Source organism: Nannobrachium achirus (genome assembly GCF_963921795.1).
Source record: "Nannobrachium achirus genome assembly, chromosome: 19".
Lineage (NCBI taxonomy): Eukaryota > Metazoa > Chordata > Actinopteri > Myctophiformes > Myctophidae > Nannobrachium > Nannobrachium achirus.
The window spans coordinates 40024794-40045748 of NC_137826.1; the positions used below are offsets into that span (position 1 = coordinate 40024794).

General features: G+C 41.8%; 1 protein-coding gene across 1 annotated transcript in view; it reads right to left on the reverse strand.

Annotated features, from left to right (window-relative positions):
* Positions 1-10630: 10630 nt before the first annotated feature.
* Positions 10631-20955, reverse strand: part of LOC308304825 (organic cation/carnitine transporter 2-like) — a gene marked incomplete at both ends in the record, with an annotated part of 13369 nt that continues 3044 nt past the window's right edge. The window contains 7 exons of the mRNA XM_080749454.1: positions 10631-10770; positions 12369-12551; positions 14435-14649; positions 14880-14974; positions 15071-15197; positions 17727-17898; positions 18735-18889. Coding sequence (XP_080605580.1) covers positions 10631-10770; positions 12369-12551; positions 14435-14649; positions 14880-14974; positions 15071-15197; positions 17727-17898; positions 18735-18889 — 1087 coding nt within the window. The remainder of the gene's footprint in view (positions 10771-12368; positions 12552-14434; positions 14650-14879; positions 14975-15070; positions 15198-17726; positions 17899-18734; positions 18890-20955) is intronic.

Consider the following 20955-nt stretch of genomic DNA (forward strand, 5'->3'; position numbering starts at 1 on the left):
CCGTAGGTTGGTGAATCGGGCCATGCATGCAAAGTGCAGGGTAACTAAACGTGGGACGCCAATCCAATACCTTCGGCAAAGCCTATAATTTAACCCTCTAAGGCCCGCATTAAGAAATACTTGAAATAGAAAATTGAAAAAAATCAGATGGTGTTGTAGGAGTCCTATTAAGAGGAAAATGTAATGTTTTTAAAAAAAAAATGTTTTTGTAAGATTTTATAGCCATAAATCAAAAATCATAAATCATGCTCTAATTTACATATGGGGGATATTTTTCACAATAATAACATATGTACAATACATGTTCTAGACATTCTAATGATCACCAAAAAAAATAGTACAGGCATTTTACTTATGTTTTTGTGAGGTATAACTTCCATGAAAAAGTGAGATGTTGTTCGTCAAAACTCTGGAATTTCAGCGGGTGTGGCGGGTGTGAATGTCAGCCCCTGTGGGGGGTATTTATATGCAAATATTGTGGCCAATGGCATTGTAATACTAAACAATAGAATCCAATGGTGGTGTTTAGGTGGTAGGGGGAGCTAAAATAAAATGATTTAAACCTTTTTTTGGATAAAATACAAACGTTGTAATATTACAACCGTGGGCCTTAGAGGGTTAAAAGCTTTCTCAAACACAATAGGCTTGAAATGATACAATAAGAATTTCATCTGTACTTTTTTTTGCACAGTGAGAAGAAAATGAAAAGGATACAACTGTGCATACACATGCACAAACGACAACACATCATTACATCAGTGTCTATATGGGTCTGCTACTTGCTATGCATTTAAATCAAAGTCCTTTATAACGTTGCACTATTGAGCCAGCCCTTTTTCTCTCTGCCATTGTTCTGTGTGTGTATAGGCCCGACCTGTCATGGTGCATTGACAGCGCTGTATTGTGTGAAGTCCAACACAAAGCGTGAGGTTAAACATTGGTGAACTCCAGAGGCCGGTAGACCAAGGCGGTCTTGGTATTCCAAATCTGTTGTTGTAGGTCGCTATTTAGTATGAAAACTTGCAGCTCATGTCTGTCTCTCACACCCCTGACATCATACTGTAGATGTCTGACGTCATAGACCACATGAGACTGACACACTAGTGAGAGGCCTCAGGGTGAAATGCAACCTGTCGTGCCAAATCTTGGCCATCTGGCCAGTGATGGCCAGTGATGTATATCAGACCAGTTACCCATATATGCAGACCCCTGGTACCCATAGGAGATCCATGTACAGTATATGGAGATATGCTGTAAGAGCCCAAACATGCTTAATCAGTTATTTGTTATGTGAAAGTCCTATGATGTCTATAGGCATGTTTTCACTACAGTTCCGGAATTTTTCCTGCAAAATAATTAGCATAATAATTTTCAACTTGCCGGGAGTTTTGTTTTTTGGGTGTTTTCACATGAGCAAAAATGCTGGCATAGCAATAAAATACATCGTTTTCACTACTAAACCGTGGCGGTATGAAAGTCCGTGTTGCCAGACTTTGCGAGAGAAATAAGCAACCAGGTGTACGAAAATAAGCCCCAAAAAGTGATATTATCTAGGCCACACAAGCAATTTAAAACTATAAGCATCGCCACATCAGCTACTTGACAATTGCCGATCTAAAAGATCACAACAAATAAAACGCAGCCAGAAACGATCAATATATACAAGCAACTTTACGGAAATCAAGACCATAGTCACTTATAATTAGCAGACATGGCAACGGAACCTGCAGCGCGCACCACACTGTCTGGACGCTTGCTAAAGCAGCAGCGACTCACTTCTGTTCGTCTCTCTTTTTCTCTCTCACCAATGGATTTAACAAGTTACAAGAAATATTCTTCATGAAACAACACATGTGAACCTTATGTGTCACATAAGGTTCAGAATAAGGTTCAGAAAGGATCGCTTATGCAACGTGTTGTTTTTTCTTTTTTTCTTTTTACGCGTCACCGATGGATGACCAGACTGTATTCCTCGTCGCTCGCTGCTCAGTAAAACACTTTACGACGAGAAACTATTTGATGCAGATGCAGCTCTTTGAGTTGGTAGCTTCCAACTTCCATCACATCACATGAGCGCATTGCGTCCCAATCAGACAAAAAATAGGCTATAGCACCGTAAAAAGAGTTGGTAAAGATTCCAGCTTTCATCACATTACGAGCGCATCCCGTCTCCCGTTCTCCAGACCGGACTTGTATCAAAACCCACACAGCTTAACTACAAATAGGCTATAGAATAGCCTACAAAATAAGTTTGAACCATGAATTGAGCAAGCTTGCGTTTCTCAGCACCGCGGCTGGAGATTGTAGAAAGAAATAGACGTCTGTCTGTCTTCTGTGTTTGGCAGGCTTACATAACATTCGAACGCAATATGGATTCTGAAGCTTTCAATCCCAATTACAATGCTTTAACTGTTAATATTGGCTCCTTGCATGCACCTGCTTGTCCGAAAAAAAGTAAAAATCACGGTATGCCGTTTTCACTGTGGGGAAATTTCTATTCTCCCAGTACTTTAGGCAAAAATGACTAGGTATTTTCCCGTCAAATTTTGGACTACAAAACTCACGGAAGACAAAATAAGTGGCCGTTTTCACATGGCGTGAATTTCAAAATTGCCGTCATTTTGGAAAAAACTTCCAGAAGTTTGACTCAGTGAAAACGGGGCTTAAGACATCAACCACAGTGTCAGGCGTTATAGACAGAGATACATACAGACAAGCTGTAACCGTTCACATACATGTACTAAACTGCGACCTATGGTCGCAAACAGGGATGTAGTGGGGGGGGGGGGGGGAACGCGGGGGTACGGAGTGCCCACACTTCTCTCAAGTCAAGTCAGTTGATATTATATTTTCAGGTCGTTCTGACCCAGCAATTGGTTGAAATAGGCTCGCCAGCCGTGCTGAAATGAGCATGACTAACAGCAGATGGTAATATAAGATTTGAAAATGGATTAATTAATTGGAAATATCAGTTGTGGAGCTATTTTGCATGGGAAGTTTGGCTGATGATCCGGTCATCAAATTATTGGTTGAGAACCACTGGTCTAAGGCTATTTCTGCCGCCGCGCAGACCCGTTTTAAGCCAGCGAAAACGTTATGTGCACGCGCACGGACGCACGTGCATGTGTGTGCACGCGCGGTGAGTGCCCACACTTCCAAATTTAGCACTACAACACTGGTCGCAAGCATAAGTAACAAGAAATCTTGTGAAATAAAAAATGGTGCCAACCAATCATCAAGGACGATGATACACGAAAGAAGAAGATGTCCATACAGTATATGGGCTTCTGACATCATAGATGTCTGACGTCATAGACCATATGTGAGACTGACTCAATAGAATATATAGTGCTTTAGCGCCACCCTTTGGCCAATGGTTGTGAGTTTTGTGGTGAAGAGAACTGCAAAAAGTGGCATAATAATAATAGCCGGGGAGCCACAGGCCCAAAAGCTCAAAGAATAGGGTTTTACCTGTGATGTCATGACATACTTTTTATTTTTGTTTTTTCTATTCATTTGGTCATTAAGGTACACAGAATGAGAGGCCTGCTCTGCCGGAAACTCTGCGAAAAAAAAGTTATGGCCATTTGTATATTCACTCCATCGACTTCAATATACAGGGAAGAAACACACACAAAAAAAATGCTTTAAGTAGCATGTGAGGGGTCAAACTAGGGGTTCTTGATGATTCTGAATCCATTGCAAGCATTTGTTTTGCATGAAAAACATTCCTTGGGCTAGAAAACGGACCAAAATAACGGTGAAAAGTGATGACTCATCACTTTTCACAGGTTTGAGAGGCTGAAATCTAGCCCAAGGAATGTTTTTCATGCAAAACAAATGCTTGCAATGGATTCAGAATCATGAAGAACCCTTAGTTTGACCCCTCACATGCAACTTTTTTTGGTGTGTTTTTTTCCCAGTATAGTGAAGTCAATGGGAAACTTTTTTTCGCAGTGTTTCCGGCAGAGCAGGCCTCTCATTCTGTGTACCTTATTGACCAAATTAATAGGAAAAACTAAAATTTGGAGTATGTCATGACATCACAGGTCTTCTCTCATTTTGGCACAGTGGCTCCCCGGCTAATAACAACCTCTGCTGGCTGAGGCCAGGGGCGGTGGGAGTCAAGTTCAAACACAAGCCGTCACACTTGCCTTTCCCATTAACACACACGCACCCACGCACACACGCACGCACGCACGCACACACGCACACACACACACACACACACACACACACACACACACACACACACTTCTGAGTCAAGTTCAAACACAAGCCGTCACACCTGTCTCTCCAATTAACACACAGAGGCTTTCTGACAAGCACACTCGCTCGCATGCAGGCAGGCTACAAATAAACTGGCTCAATATTCAAAGTTGAATACTTTTGACCCGATTCTTTAAAATGTCTTCTAAATCCTTCCTCTAAATCAGTGGTTCTCAAACCTTTTCATGTCAAGGACCCCCAAAGTTACATGCATTTGGCCTCCCCCATCTCAAAATATGTTATTTCAGGGACCCCCAGACAGCGCGGCACGAGCTTGTAGATCGTATTATAAATCTGCTATTTTTCAATAGCTATAGTATAAAATAATTCCAGGTCTTAATGTATTAATATGCAGCCTTTCAGGCTTAGCCCCGCCCTATTCAATTCAATTCAATTCAATTCAATTCAATTCAATTCAATTTTATTAGAGTGTCAAATCATAACAAGTTATCTCAAGACACTTTACAAAGGCTAAAGAGCCGTGAGAGAGGGGGGGGGGGGGGGGGCAGAAGGGGGGGAGAGAGGGAGAGACAAGGGAAAGGGGGGAGGGAGGGAGAGACAGACAGACAAGGGAAAGGGTAGGGAGGGGTGGCAGGAGGGGGGTAAAAATACATGTTATTTGTAGCACACTTTATATTTGTGACAGATCTCAAAGTGCTACATTCAAAAGGTCAGAGAAACAAAGCTAAACACATTGAAACGGACTAAAGAAACCTGTATAAGGTAACCTTAGAACAGTGCACAGTTTCATACCTTGTTTAATACAAATCAGAAAAGCATTAAAAGCACATAGTGATCACCCATTATTACACAACTCAGAAAGAGTTAAAATGTAAGGCGTTCAAAGAGTCTCTCTAGGCCTTGGAGGGGGAGACACGCACACAGGTGCCGCACATTCAGCGTGCGTGAGGGGTGGAGGGGGAGGATGCACACACACACACACACACACACACACACACACACACACACACACACACACACACACACACACACACACACACACACACACACACGTGTGCGTGAGGAGGCCCCTAATTACAATACTATTCAGCATGAATGTTCCATGCTGTCTTTGTATGTTTGTGTAATAAGGCACAAACATATTAAAAGAGTAAAAAGTACAATATCATTTACCTCTGAGATGTAGTAGAGTAGAAGTAAAAGTACTGAAAATACTAAGTAAAGTAATATAGGCTAATTAAAGTAAAGATTCCTCAAATTTGTACTTCACTCATTTTCAACACATCTTCATTACGGTCCTCACTAATACTACATAAAATAATACTACTCGTCTTATTGATTTATTATTGATATATTGATTTTCATTAACATGAGAACAACATGGCTTTAATGTTAACTCTCCAGTATTATAAAGCCTGACGTTTTTATTAACTTGGATTCCCCATTGATGATGTCACTGGTAGGCGGGTTTCTGAACTGTCCACAACCCTACTCTGAGACGCAGACCGAGTAGACAATAATCATTGTGTCAACGATGCAGCAACGAGACACAAGCGTGTTTGTTGGAACTGTTGCAGGTAGGGTATACCTCACAAAGTTACTTTTCATCCCTGATACTGTGTGTATAATTCTGTACATACTTTTCGTGCTCATATCTTCGAACGGGTATGGACTAGTTAAAACAAACTCAAGCTTGACATGTTTTTTGATTGATTGAAGACATTATTAGAAGATTGCATGGGAAACTCAAGGCCCGGGCGGCAAGGCCCTTGAATGAATTATCTTTGGCCCACATGTTCTAAATTTTGTCCCTGTGTATTTGAGTTTGACATCCCTGTCCCTAATTTGTCAATCAGAATAGAGTGATCTATGCTGCTTTGTGTGCAATGTGGTAAAAACACATATACAGTATATATATATACATACATACAGCAGCTCAGCACCTCATGATCCAAGTTATTCAAATGACACATTCGTTTCTGTACTGCACATATACTTCAAGGGCTTTCCTCATCCTCATATCCAGTATTGGTTCTCTTTTAAATATGCATGCAATAGACCCATTTCTTGTTTACAAACATTGAGACTAAATGACTGTATCATGTAATCAATTCCCAACAATCCCCAAACCTGTTGTTTTGGGGAGCGCTGGTTTTATTGGCTCATTTGGTACCGACCTGCGTGTGCATCTAGGTTCTTATCAGTGTAACGTGGACCAGAAATGCATAATTATATTCAGGTGTCAAGTTTGACAAATATCCCCCACAGGATAACAACAAATACAGGTCTATCTAGCTAGGCATTAATGCCTACAGCCTTGAGGTTACGCTTAAAAGCCTGAAAGCACCATGATTCCAAGAATCCTGAACGGAAGCAGCGCTGGAACATAAGTTATTTTGTTGGAATAGGGGTCTGAGTGAAGCATGTCACCTTCACAATCTCACAATTTATTGTCCCTGTTAGCCCAGCGATTTGAAATGTCAACCATCCAGTTGCAAAAATAGCAACTGTTTGCTCCCACTGAGACTGCAACAGCTGGAAAGTGGCTACTGTTACAGTTACAAAACTGTTGGGAAATGCATTTCCTTTAGGGTACTTGATTGGTTGCCAGCTTTCATACCATCATACCATGATGATTCTTTTTTTTGTTTGTTTTAAGACTGAACACTGTACACCAGGGGTATTCAACAAGGGGTCTGGGACCCCTAGGGGGTCCCCAGAGTTACTACAGGGGTCCTCCAAATCTTTGAGTGATCCTAGTGTCCATATTCTGAGAACTTTAGCCAAAAATAGCAGATTTAAAGCTCACAACTAAGCTTATAGATCAGCTGTTTTTGGCAAAGAGCTTTGGTGTAGAGGGGAAAAAGAGCATACTAAGTACAGAGTGAAAGGTCAAGTATATTAAGTATTGACAGTTCAAGTGGTTAAATATCTGAAAACACAAATTGACATGAATCCAAAATACACTGATGATTGTGCTGTCAAGCAATGAAACTATATGGAATATATGAACAGGTTGTGGGGGTCCCTGCTTCATCTCTCTCTCAACTAAGGGGTCCTTGGCCTGAAAACATTGAAGACCCCTGCTGTACACTGTTACTCAAATGTATTTGGCATAGGTTATATTGTTTAATTGCTGTTGTTGTCTCCACCAGGCCAATGGCCGCGACTATGTTTTGCACCCTGTATGTCCGTCCGGGGACGGACGGACGGACAGACAGACAGCTAATCTCTGGCGCCGTTGGCACGATGGCAGCGAAACTGTGCGCGCACACTACCTGGCTGCCGGAGCAGAACCCATTTTTCACATGGGCCTGTTATAGTGCCACCAGGAGGCGGATTTTTGCAAAGCACTTTTCTTTTGTCCAAAAATCATACAAATTGGTTCACAGTATCTCTATAGGAGGTATTTTCGGCGGATCACCGGAGGGCGCTGTAAGAGCCATTTGAGCCTTGTTGCTTATTTTGATTTAATTGTTAATTAATGATGTCATAGCAGGGCTGGGTCAAGGCCAAATTGCCTGGCTATTTAACATGTTGCCAAATCACATGCAGGTGTTGCTGATGGCAGAGGCATACTATTTTCAACTGTGTCTCAAGAGCTTTGTCTGTTTACCTGCCATTCTATGTTAAGTTTGCTTTATTTATTTATTTGCACTGAAGTATAGGAGTCTGAAGTGACAGAAAATAAATATAATTTATTTAACTCAATGACAAGTTTTGGACTTCGGTTTATTGAGCACACGTCTTTTACATCAACCCTGGCCATCGGCATCCGTGCTCCAGGTATTGGACTTGGGCACTACATTGTTTGTTTTATTGGGAGACAAATCAGACCAGCAGGGGTTCGTTTTGGACACACGGACAGGCCGTGTGTGTTTGATGCGGAGTGGACTGTTTGCTTGTGACCCGGAGCCAGAGCCATTGGGGCTCACACCGGCAGCGATCCTGTCAGGAAGGTCTGCTGTTTTTGGATGCCTTCAACTGGGAGCTATTGGGGCTCACTGGGGGTCGAACAGCAGCCAGCAGAGATCACCTGGACCGGTTAACAGCGGAATCAGCGGACACGGATCGTCATCACCGAAGACACAATGCGCGGTAGGCCTACGTCCAGCCGTGCAGTGCAGAGCCGCAGATTCAAACAGATCCACGCCGCAATGAGTTTTCAGAGCAACAGCAAAGGTACTGTAGGTACACATCAAGCCCTACACTGTCCTGTTTGTGCTGTACATGTGGGCTTGCTTTGGAGCGATGTCCATAACTGGGGGAAAGGGACACATCGAGAACGCAGACTTTCTATAGGAGAAATGGCTGGATTTTTGATTGCCTGTGCATAGGGCACCAAAGCCAGTTCTGTGACAAGCGCATTGGGTGCATACTTCACTGCAAGATCCCCAGTGTCCAAACATGGAGAGGATAGTAGTAGAGATGCCTATGACTGCCGAAATAAAACCAGAACTTTGCATTACAGGAACTTGTGGCCATAGGGGCTACAACACATTCACATTCTATCCATCTTGCATGGCTGTTCTGAACAGCTGAAGTTGAACACAGAAGACCTGTAGGCTAACAAAAGCTGCCTTTATGGGAAGGTGCATAAACAATTTGAGTTTGTTCTTTGCAAGTATGAATATTATTGTTGCCTAAAAGATTTTTGTATTTGATGTTTTTGTTTGGTATATGGCTCTTTGTAATTTTTCGATTTTGAATTGCATGTCTACCGCCAGTAGCAATTGGGGGCGGGTGTAAGAGCCATTTGAGCCTTGTTGCTTATTTTGATTTAATTGTTAATTAATGATGTCATAGCAGGGCTGGGTCAAGGCCAAATTGCCTGGCTATTTAACATGTTGCCAAATCACATGCAGGTGTTGCTGATGGCAGAGGCATACTGTTTTCAACTGTGTCTCAAGAGCTTTGTCTGTTTACCTGCCATTCTATGTTAAGTTTGCTTTATTTATTTATTTGCACTGAAGTATAGGAGTCTGAAGTGACAGAAAATAAATATAATTTATTTAACTCAATGACAAGTTTTGGACTTCGGTTTATTGAGCACACGTCTTTTACATCAACCCTGGCCATCGGCATCCGTGCTCCAGGTATTGGACTTGGGCACTACAGGCGCCATTACCCCTACTATCTAGAAATTATGCATAGCACTTACGGGTTAGAAAAACATGAATTTAGGAGAGCCAATCACAACACAAGGTCGAATACTGTGACAGAACTGTGACATCAGTCACAATATAAAAGAGTGTCAATAATTCAGAGCAAGAATATAAGACCACGTTAATAACTCAAGAACCAAATGAAACCACATTAAGTGTTATATAACAAGCCAATAGAGAAAATAGGACAGAATCCAGAGGGACAGCAAACATCACTGTTAAACACGTTCTAAGACAGGCAAACCAATCGGAAGCCTCTGTGTCTATGACACCAGAATAACAGACAGGCTTACCCTTTTTGCAAATCTACTCCCTTAACATTAAATGAAAAGAGAAGAAGATTATGATGTTCTGTGGAGGCATAAGCTGAACTAGTCACACACAACTTACAGACTGTCATTGGATGTGGAGGATTACATGACACAGGAATGTAGATTTGGCAACAATACACAAGAGTCTGCTCAGAATTTCACCTCACATGGAATAATTTGGTCAATTTACAATTACAATTTAGGCATTTAGCAGACACTTTTAATCCAGAGCAATTTACAATAAGTAAGATAATAAGCAAGATAATATGTCAATACATCAACAACAATACAACACATGCATAGGAATATCAATCTAGCACCTAATCAGTAAAAAAAAACCTTTCTAAAACCTAAAAATGCTATCTAGCTTTCATGTATGGTCATCAAGGTCAACTATTTGTTCCTTTACTGTCCTTCTTCTCTCTCCTGCACAACCTGTAAAAAGGTGAGATGACGCGTCAAATATGCTGCAATTGCCAAAAGACCAAACATCACCCATTTCAACTCTATGAATCTGATCAAATAATTAGTACTCCTAGCTAATGTTCATAATACGATGGCACCATTTCTGTTTATTCAGTCTGTATCTCATTGGTGGACTATGAACCATTGAGAAACCTGCTGCTTACCAATGACATCCCCATCAAGCTAATAGATACTAATACGTGATATATAATAAATTAATAATATATATCACCGGTTCTCAACGTCAGGTCCTGTGAACAGCAGGGATCAGAATGTACCCTTAAGGGTCTTTAACTCCAGGAGAGAACTAATGGATACCTCTCTGTGTTAAATGAACACTAGATTCATAGAGATAATAAGCAGCAGCAAATGGAGGCCTGTGGTCTAATGCAAATCGAAAGTGGGGGTCATTGAAATTTACTTTGAAAAACATTGAAATTAACTTTAGGGGATTTTAACCTACCCTTGACATTTCTGCATCTGCTCCAGTGTTTCCGGAAGGTTCTTATTGAGGGTCTCAGGAAGGAAGAGGTTAGCCACAGATGAGCCGATAGTGAGACTTCCCATGAGAATGTATGGTAGATACTTACTGTAAGCACCTGTGAACACACACAAATTGACAAATACAATGCAACCATTGGTGATATATAAACATTTCCAGAGGGCATGGTATAAGGGGGTCTAATTTCTGCCACCCGTTACCCCTTATCCTCATCCTATACCCGCGAAATGCGGGCAAGGCAACTTGCTCTATCCCTAAATGGTATTTTGGGGACGCTATACCCGCTGCCCATTATGCCGACTCCGTTCTTTGCTCATGGAGGTGTGGCCGTGGGCGTGTTGTTGCTATTTCCCTAAAATGTGTATTTTGGCAACACAGATTTAGGAAAGCGTAGGATCCTAAAACCACACACTATGCCACTTCTTTGCTAGTGCGCGCTACCTATGGACACTGGAGTCTCCGACACAATTCAGTTGTCTCCTTCTGCCCTAATTATCCACAACTCTCAGTGATTCTATTTTTCCCATAACCAGGGTGATTATTAAGGATTTAAAATTGAGGTCATTGCCAAAATAGACCCCATAGTATACTCTCATACTATTATTGTGTCTCATACTATTATTGAAGCAGTGCACACATAGACATAAAAGGGGGCTTGAGCCCGTGCCCTTTTACCCGTTTGTAAAAAAGTGCCCTCTCCAGATCATGAATGCAGTTTTCACTATGGTGTAAGACGTGCAAATGCCCTCTTCCCATGGCATGAGAAGAGAATGAGAAGAGAATTGCCTTGTCCAAACTCTCCTGAACTTGAATGCAGCCTCTTATGTTGAAAGGATGTCCCTCTCTGTGTAGAAATCCATGCCATACGCCACATCTCCAGTACTGACTTGATTAAAAGCTTTGTTCAGTGTATCAAGCACCGAAAACAGCCGACCTCCAAGCTCGCTGCGACGCGTTGTGAGCTTGGAGGTCGGCTATTTTTCACTAAAAGGCCCTTTTAGAAATTTCAGCCCCTGCCTCTCTAACATTCTCTGCACGTCTCTGCTATTATTGTACGCTCCCGTTCACGGCCGTTCAAAGTCTTTTGTTTCACACGGAGAAGAAAAAATACGGGCGCGATGATCTGTGTGTAAGCTATGGTCCATAGAAAACAGGCCATTTTGACCAAACAAGCCATATGGGAAAAGAAGCGGAGAAACTTTTCTGCAGCAAGCTTGCATACAACTCAATGAGGACCGGATGTCCGCGGAATACTATTTCCGCTGGGAATCATGGGAAATTAGTTTTTTCGCTCACTAGCGGTCGCTGTAGCGCGGGGGCTATTGGTTACCATGGTAACCAGCTAAGATGTTTGTGGGCGTCTTAATATTGATGAGATCAGGGATCTTGGCCATATATGGAGCGTGACATGAGGCGTGACGCATGGACGGACGGACATGACACTTATGAGCGTTGACTGCTTTTTTCGATACTTTATGTATATTCTTCTTTTTGTACCTTTCTTTTTTTTTCACTGTACGCAACAGCACTTTTTCTTTTCATACTGCTCTGTAACCTTGTAACCTTAAACTGCTTTGCCGCCTCTGGGTGACTGATTTCCCCCCTTGGGATAATAAAGGTATCTACCGGTATCTATCTATCTACATGATCTGCAGGTTTTCATACTAAATGTGACCTACGGTCGCAATTACTTACCCAAAGAGATGATGTAAGAAGCTGTGATGCAGCCAAAACGGGCAGCTGAAGAACAAATGCCAACGCCCATGTTCCTGATTACGGTGGGGTAGATCTCTGCTGTGTAGATGTACACTGTGCTGAAGGCCATGGTGAAGCCAAACTTCCCAATCATTTCCATAGCCACAGCAATTTCACGAAGGTCTGTAGGGGAGAGATTTAATTAGGAAATTAGAGAGACCGCTTGACAAAATGTGACGCCCATTTAGTAAGAATTATTGCCGGTGTGTGACCAAGTCCCCAACAATGAGCATGATGGCTTCAGGGGCGTCAATTGGGTATGGCAGGGGTATGCAGCTGCCATACCCTGAGTCCAGGGGGGAAAATAAAAGTTACTTTAATTTAAATATAAATCCATGAATGTCTCTTTGTCTCTGCGCTGGTTATTATGTTGTTAAATTACAGTAAAATGCAAAATGTAACAAACTGGTCACTTTAACTATTCTCCACACTTCTTCCCATCTTGACAAAATGGTATATTCACAGGTTCCGCAGGTCAGCTGCACAGGTGCAATGCATTTTTGTTAATTGTGGCACATTTACTAACATGCCAAGTTTAGCCGCACTTGAACAACCATTCTAGGCTGCCATATCCAGACCAAGAAACCGTAGAAACCTGTGTAAAAAACAGCCAAAAATTATTATTTTTCAGACATTGTGAAAATAGCCGATCTACATGCTCACAACGCCTCGCAGCGCAAGGCGTTGTGAGCATGTAGATCTGCTATTTTCACTATATAACTGTGTTATACAAAATGTAATGCCTCTTATCCATGAGGACTCCCATCTTTGCCATACCCTAGCTTTTGCTGAACTGACGCCACTGGATGGCTTTAAATGTTATTTACTGTATAGGTAATTAACTTGTGGACAAGGATTTTTTTGGGGGGGGGAATTTTGTTCTATTTCCCTATGGGAAAGCAATAAAAAACATTGTTCTCTAGCGTGTTTTTTTTTACTAAATAACTTTTATGCTTAAACATTAGTTTGTCATGCAAAACTGCACTAAAAGCAGACCAGGAATTGTGAAAGATTTGGGGGTGCGTATTACCTTGAACTGAGAGGACAAATATGTGTCTGATTATGTTTATATTAGCAGTGGCAATAATGAATACAAGATAAGTACATGTTATATACTGCCATCATGCAGATAAACACTTTAATGGATGCTTTTGTAAGATTAGGTGAAGTGGAGTTTCATCTTGTTATACATTTTTGCTTACTGGCCACGCCCATTCCACACCCAATTCAACCCCGCTCCAAGTCATAGGTAATAGACGGTACGGTACCGACTCGCAGTTCATTGGCTAGGAGCCGTCGCCATGTTGACACGTTATACGCCCATGTTATAGCCTCCCAGGCTATGCCGAAGGGCAGGGACTAATGCCCAGGACGGAGTCTACTGTATGTCTCTGTGTGTATTTGTTTGCAACTCTGGTGCCTAAGTCGTCCATCTATGTGTCGCTCGCAGATCTCGCGGGAAGGTCCCGTTGGGCCGTTGGGGTCCCCTATTGGAGCCGACTCGCAAGCTCTGTGTTTGAGTGTGCGAACGAGTGTGCGTGTATTTACTTCACTGTATGTAGGCAGGTTGTGTGTGTCTTTCTCTACATTGCGCGCGTGTGTGACAGCGAGAGAGAGAGAGAGTTAAGTTACTTGTTTTCAGTTCACCTGCTGTGTGTGCATGCCTGCTGAGCTGTGAGGGGAATTCTCCTCTGCTGTGTATTTATAGTTACTCACTCCCATCCCCTCCACAATGATGACCTTAAGCCCAGCTCCAACACAAAAAGGTACTCCTTTCACACTTGCTTCACAGCTCACATTTACCTCAGTGTATGTAGTGTCCGTGCTGTGTCTGTATCACGTTTTCCGCTACACCTCTGTTTGGAAATGCGTACGTGTGTGTGTGGGTGTGTGCGTGATGGATTGGAGCAGCCTGTGCGCGTGCGTCTGCGTGTGAGCGCCGAAGCACGCAAACACTTGGATGAGGCCGGCAAAGCCGGCCGAACTTCTAGTGTAACACGACTCACCTTTAGGGACGATTTGGATAAGCAGGAGAAACACTCCTCCAGTGATGAGGAATGCAGACAGCAGTATTCTCCTGGGACATTTCTTCAAAAGCCATGTAGTTGCAATATAAGCAGGGACCTCAATGGTGGCTGATAAGAAGCAATTTAAGAAGGGATCTCCGCTTAGATTAGAAGTGTTCAAGCTTAGTCCAAAGTAGCCAACGTTTATTGCCACCCTTGAGAATAAAAAAAATGTATTACATTAGTTGTTTGTTGATACCTTACATTGTTGTATCAAGTACATTAATTAAATATTAATTAACTTTTTTAATTATATTTTTTAATGAACATGAATCTTTAAGAATGCAGATATTTGTGAATGTTAAACCTTCTCTCTAATCAGAATATGTGTGAATGTTAAACCTTCTCTGTAATCAGAAAGATGAGACTGGAATTAAGGACTCACCATAAAACCAAACTCAACAGTGTGATGCAGCATATGTTCCTGGATTTCAGAATATCAAGGAAGGTGTATTGCTTTGGTGTCAGTGAAACCTCATTCTATAAAGTAAGACATTTAACAGGATTAGTGTTGTCATTGAAAAAGAAGCTAAGATTTCATGGGACTCTTCCACTAACAAGCATAATGGACCTTACCTCTGCCTCTTTAAAGATGACCAGTGGTGCTTCAACCTTGTTTTTCCTGGCTGCATACCTCAGTATGGCGTCTGCCTCCCTTATTCTGCCCTGAGCGAACAGCCACCGAGGAGACTCTGGGAGCAACCTGCACAAAAATGTTACTGGGTGTTGATTTCATCAGCTGGAGTTCTCAAACTTTAATCATTATGTGTAAGTATGGGTAACTGGAGGCAAAGATGGTGCCGGAGGCAACAGACAGATCTGTTTCATCTGTCTGCACGGGAGAAAGATCGGATGGACAGATATGATTGATTGAGTGCGTGATTGATTGGTTTTAGAGTTCTCAACGGGCCTGAAAATTGAGGCCCGGCCCTAACTGAGCCCGACAGGGCAGGCCCGAGGCTCGGCCCGACCCTAACTAGTTTCATCATTTTAAGCCCAACGAGTGAAGGAAAATAAATTAAAAAAACACCTCCAGGTGGCGTCACTCCGCCACCGCGGTGACCGTACCATATGTTATTAGTAGTAGAGAGAGTGAGACCTTTCCACTTTTGGTTCGGCAATGTTAGCATGTTCTCTCATGAAGAAAAGTTTAATCCTTAATCCTCCTCATCTTGTTCACACGGTGCAACGCATGCATCTGTCTGCATGTGCCGTCTCTGTCACTCAACTCTCTGTGAGTCTCTCCTCCACTTTCTTTCGTTTCGTTTCAGAGTCGACCTGTTAACCCCACCATTGTATAGCTGCTGCTGTCGCTGATTTATGACCCTGGCCTGGATAAGAAGCACTGATCTGCAAGTTCTAAACAAGTCAGATCGTGATGCAAAGCAGACTACAGTGGGTTTGTAGATTGAATGGTATTTTGGTGCGCAACACGAGCCTACTATTAAGTATATATCAGCAGCCTGCTCCCAGCATCACACTGTCTCTGACCGTGGCTCTCTGTCTCTCACTCACTCTGCTCTGCTTCGTCTGCTGCCAGTGGTGTGCTCGTGCGGTCACATAGTAAATAAGCGAGTGAAACGCCAGTCAGCGCCATGTTCTCTATCTTTTTGAGCGGTGGTCACACCGTCTCCATAGCGTGGCCGTGTGTGTAGGTATGTTAGTTTGTTTGTATGTGGGTGGGTCTGTATGTAGCCTCAAGCCTGTGTAGTACCTTTTCTGACCACACATGTTAAGGGAGGGGCGCTGTTTTCAGGCCAGGCCAGGCACACACACACACACACGCACACACACACACACACACACACAGGGGGGAAGGGGGGGGGGGGGGGGGGGTAAAACCACCGCTCAGTTCACACAGGTGTGATTTATTTAAATACTAGACCTTACCCGTTCGAAGATATGTGCAGAGTGTGGGTTAAGGGGAAAGTAACTGTAACTGGTGCGTGCGTGCGTGAGAATATGTGGGAGCATCATAATGTAAGGAGCAGCCCATGGAGGAGTGTATATTTATGATGGATACAAATAATTTAACAGCAAAATTAGGTAAATAGAAGTATGGGGATGTATGTGCTTGCTCCACATAATTTTTCCATACCTGTTGGAAGATGAGACAGACATCACCCGGTGCATGCGTGACCCATGCATGCAGAGAGAAAGAGAGAGAGAGAGAGAGAGAGAGAGAGAGAGAGAGAGAGAGAGAGACTGACGAGAGCGTCACTGCAACATTCCTAACTGTGAGAGAGGTGTGTGTGGGCCCGGGGCTACAGATCCCATGGCCTGGAGGAACGGACCGTAACCCTGACAACAGGCTGTAGTGTTGAACATAAGTGGTGAAGAAACGCTAATAAATAGCTTGAATTTGGGAAAAATGAAATTAGGGCTCCGTCACCGTGTGTATAATGCTAATGGCCAATGCCATGTTAAATTTGGGATCAGTCGCTGAAGCGAGTGAATAGATAATGCATTGTGTGTGTGACTGACTGACTGACCTACTGACTGACCTTCTGACTGACCTCTCTAATTATTGTATGGATGAAGGAAAAAAATGAAACTTTTTTTTTTTTTTTGTCACAGAACCAGAGGCTCGGCCCGGCCCGACTAATTAGCATACATTTTGAGCCCGGCTCGGCCCGAATACGTCGGGTCGGGTCGGGTAGGGTCGGGCTCGGGCAGAGTTTGAGAACCAGATAGATAGTGCAAGCAGGTTTTCTCACTGATTAATGCACTATGCACAGTAAATTGTCCAATGAAAATAGTAATAATAAATGATAAAAGTAATATAAGTGGAATCAATCATTTAACTGATAGTATTGATTAATTAAAACTGTGCTCTCATAGCCAACAACATAGCCAGGCAAAAGATCATATGTGCATATGCCCACTTGTGACGTCACTAAATGTCCGTTCAGATCTGTCTCTGCAGATCTTGCCCCGTGCCCCTTTGCCTCGAGTTACCCATGTCTCGATTTAACAGGGAATTGGCGTGTTGCCAGATTTTGCCAAAGAAACAAGCGGCCAGGTCTATGAAAATAAGCCCAAATGTAAAATACCGTAATTTCACTGGTTGACTTGACTACTACTGAGGCTGTATAGCGTGTGTTTTCTAATTGTGTGTCCTTTTTGTTAGATTGTCCATTTTAATGTGATATAACTTTCATCGCAATATACAACCCACAACATACAAGGCTATAATATACACCCGCACCTCTCATAGATATGAGGAACTTACCACCATAATGGGATGTAAGCAACAGACACCAAGGAGAGAATGATAAGAAGAGTCCTCCATGCCCTCACGCCAAATGCAATCCCGGGTAGAATCATGTACCCAATGCAGCTGAAGAGAAAGGACCCCAATGTTGCAAAGAGCACACGCATAGAATTACTCAGCAACTCTGTCCCTGTGGAAGACAATATGAAAGAATCACAATTACCTCAAGTACTGTACTTAAGTACAATTTTGAGGTAATTTCAGTTCTTTTACTTCTACTCCACTACATCTCAGAGGCAAATATTATACTTTTACTCCACTGCATTATTTGAAAACTTTTAGATGTACATTTTGATTATTATTGCGACCGAAGGTCGCAGTTTACCATGAGAAATGTCACAGCTTGTCCGTGTCCGTGTAGACGTGTACACATTTTTCTATGGGCAAACCCATTGACAGTAGAAATGTGTCATCATGATGTCATCATGATCTGGTGTTACTGTGATATCACACTAACAGAATCCCCTTCATGCGCATATACAGAGTTCCCTGATGTCATCCCTTTTATGCCCATATATGGAGATCCCTGATGTCCACATCCCTGATGTCCACATCCCTGATGTCCACATCACTTGTTGCCCTGAGGCGTCTTTCTAGTTATATAAAACATACATTAACCACTTCAGCCCTATACATTCCTGTCATTTGAAAATCTACAAGCTCACAATACGTCACATTTTTAAACATTTCATACATTTCAAAACTTTTCGGGACATTCTGCATTATGAATACATTCTACTTTTGGTACTTTAAGTACATTGTGGTGCCAATACCTTTGTACTTTTACTCATGTACATTTTTAATTATGGACTTTTACTGTATTTCTACATTGCAGTATTGATACTTTTGTGTAAGTAAAACTTTTAGTACTTTTTCCACCACATAGCACAAGAACAGTAATGTAAAATATGCTGGTGATTGCATGGGTGAATTAGTTAAACAAGAGGAATAGTTTACTGTACTTACCAAGTACATATGCAGAGATACATATGGATATCTGAGAGGCTCCAACCAGGAAATAGACGACACAGAACATCATCCATGAGTTGGAGAAGGCCAAAAGCAGGCCAAATAAACAATGAACCCCAAGAGAGAAGAAGACAATCTTTTTCCTCCCAAACCTACATGGAACAGAAATAATTGTTGACAACAAAGCAATTTGTATTAATTATTTTCGACTGGAACTGTGGACATATCTGGTGTCAGTTGGTCTAAATGACAATGTAAACGACAATTCAAAACTTCAACACATTATGAGAAAAATGTTATGCAATAATGACATGTAGGCCTACAAAACAGGGACGGAAACAAACTTCCATTTGAATTGAAAAAAATAAAATAAATAAAAATATCCCAGGATTTTAGCAGTGGTGACATCATGCATGCAGGAATAGCGGATGCCATCTTTAAAGGAGTAGTTCACCCCAATTATTTTTTCCCTATTGATTACATATGCCACAGAGACTTGAGTTCAATAATATTTTTTTGTATTTGTCGCATTCTACGTAGTCCCAAAAACAATAATTTGATTACAATAAATGTACCCCTGTTGATTCCGGATGGGGATCCGAATGCATTTGGGTCCCCAATGGGGGTACATTTACTATTATAAATGTTTTTGTCTTGGGAATGTCTCCTTTAAGCATTTGATCCACTGCATTGCCTTTTGTAATGCAAATCCATTATATAACAGTAGATGGAGCTATTGTCATGGACAAAGATTGTTCCTGTTTGTAGCAAAAGAGTTTACAGAATTTGTGTTCTTTGCATCAAATGAATGTTTTCTTGAAGCACCACTACTTACATGCAATGCATGTAATATCATACATTGTTGCATTGGCTACATGGAATGAATGAATGAATGAATGAATGAATTTTTATTTTCGTGTCATGTCTTTACAGACCCATCCCTTACGGGATTATTAGACACCAAAAAAAGAATAAACAATACCACATTCCACACTGTCACAACAATACAAAGAAAAGAAAAGAAAAGAAAAGAAAAGAAAAGAAAAGAAAATGCCAAAACAAAAATAAATACACCTTAAACATATGTTGTCTTTGTCCGTTTGTCCCATGCTTTCTCTAAATATTCTGCCAGTGCAAATATCTTGTGTTCAAAAATCCAGTGAAGCCTCTCTGCGTCACTTAACCATATCAAATCCGAGTTTCCACACTTATTAAACAGTCTTTGACGTAATTCATGATACAAAGGGCAGTAGAACATAAAGTGGAACTCATTCTCAATATCATTTATGTCACAATAAATACAAACCCTCTCTTCCTCCACTACCCCTCTATATCTACCAGTTTCAAGGTGCAGGGGCAAGATCCCAGAACGGAGTTGGGCACATAAAGACCTTTGTCTTTTGGATAATGGGGCACAGACGTACTTTTCACAGGCATAACTGCTTTTCATCATAACAAACGTTCTCAATTTTGGCTTGTGCAGTATATCCTGTGACCATTTGTTCTGATATATACTAATAAGTGTTTCTTTGACCATAGAGATATTTACAATACTGTTATTCTGGAAACTACTGGTTAACCCCGTTCTTATAAGTATCTCCTCCACCGAACTTGCCCATGCACCTTTTATTGATACATCCCAAATAAATATGTGCTTGGCAACTCGATTCTCTGGCATTCTGATTAATCTATTCCATAATGCCAACATGCTGCCCTTCCACCTTACTTCACACGGTTCCCATCCCATATCTCCTGTTATTGCTAATACCGGGGCAAATTTATGCACACCTAAGAAATACCGAATTGCTCTAGTTTGGACCATCTGCCCTTTCATATTTATATTGGAGCCCCATACACCTGCCATATAATCCATGACAGGGCAAACACACGTGTGAAATAGTTTGGAGTAAGCTGCGTATCCTAGATCACCCAGCTGTTTAGTTTTTGCTATTATGCCACCCAGAGCCCTACCAGCAGAACCTGCCAGCACCGATGTACCGTATTCAAAATGTAAATGCTCATCCAGATTAAGACCTAGATATTTGTAGTTTTCAACGTACTGTAATCTCTGTTCCCCTAGATAGAACTGAAAATCACTTCTTTTTACTCTGGTTTGTCTGAAATGCATGATCTGAGTCTTACTATGATTAACTGTCAATTTCCATGGAAAACATCTTTTAAAGGGGCCATACCATGAATTTCACATTAATTTTGTTCT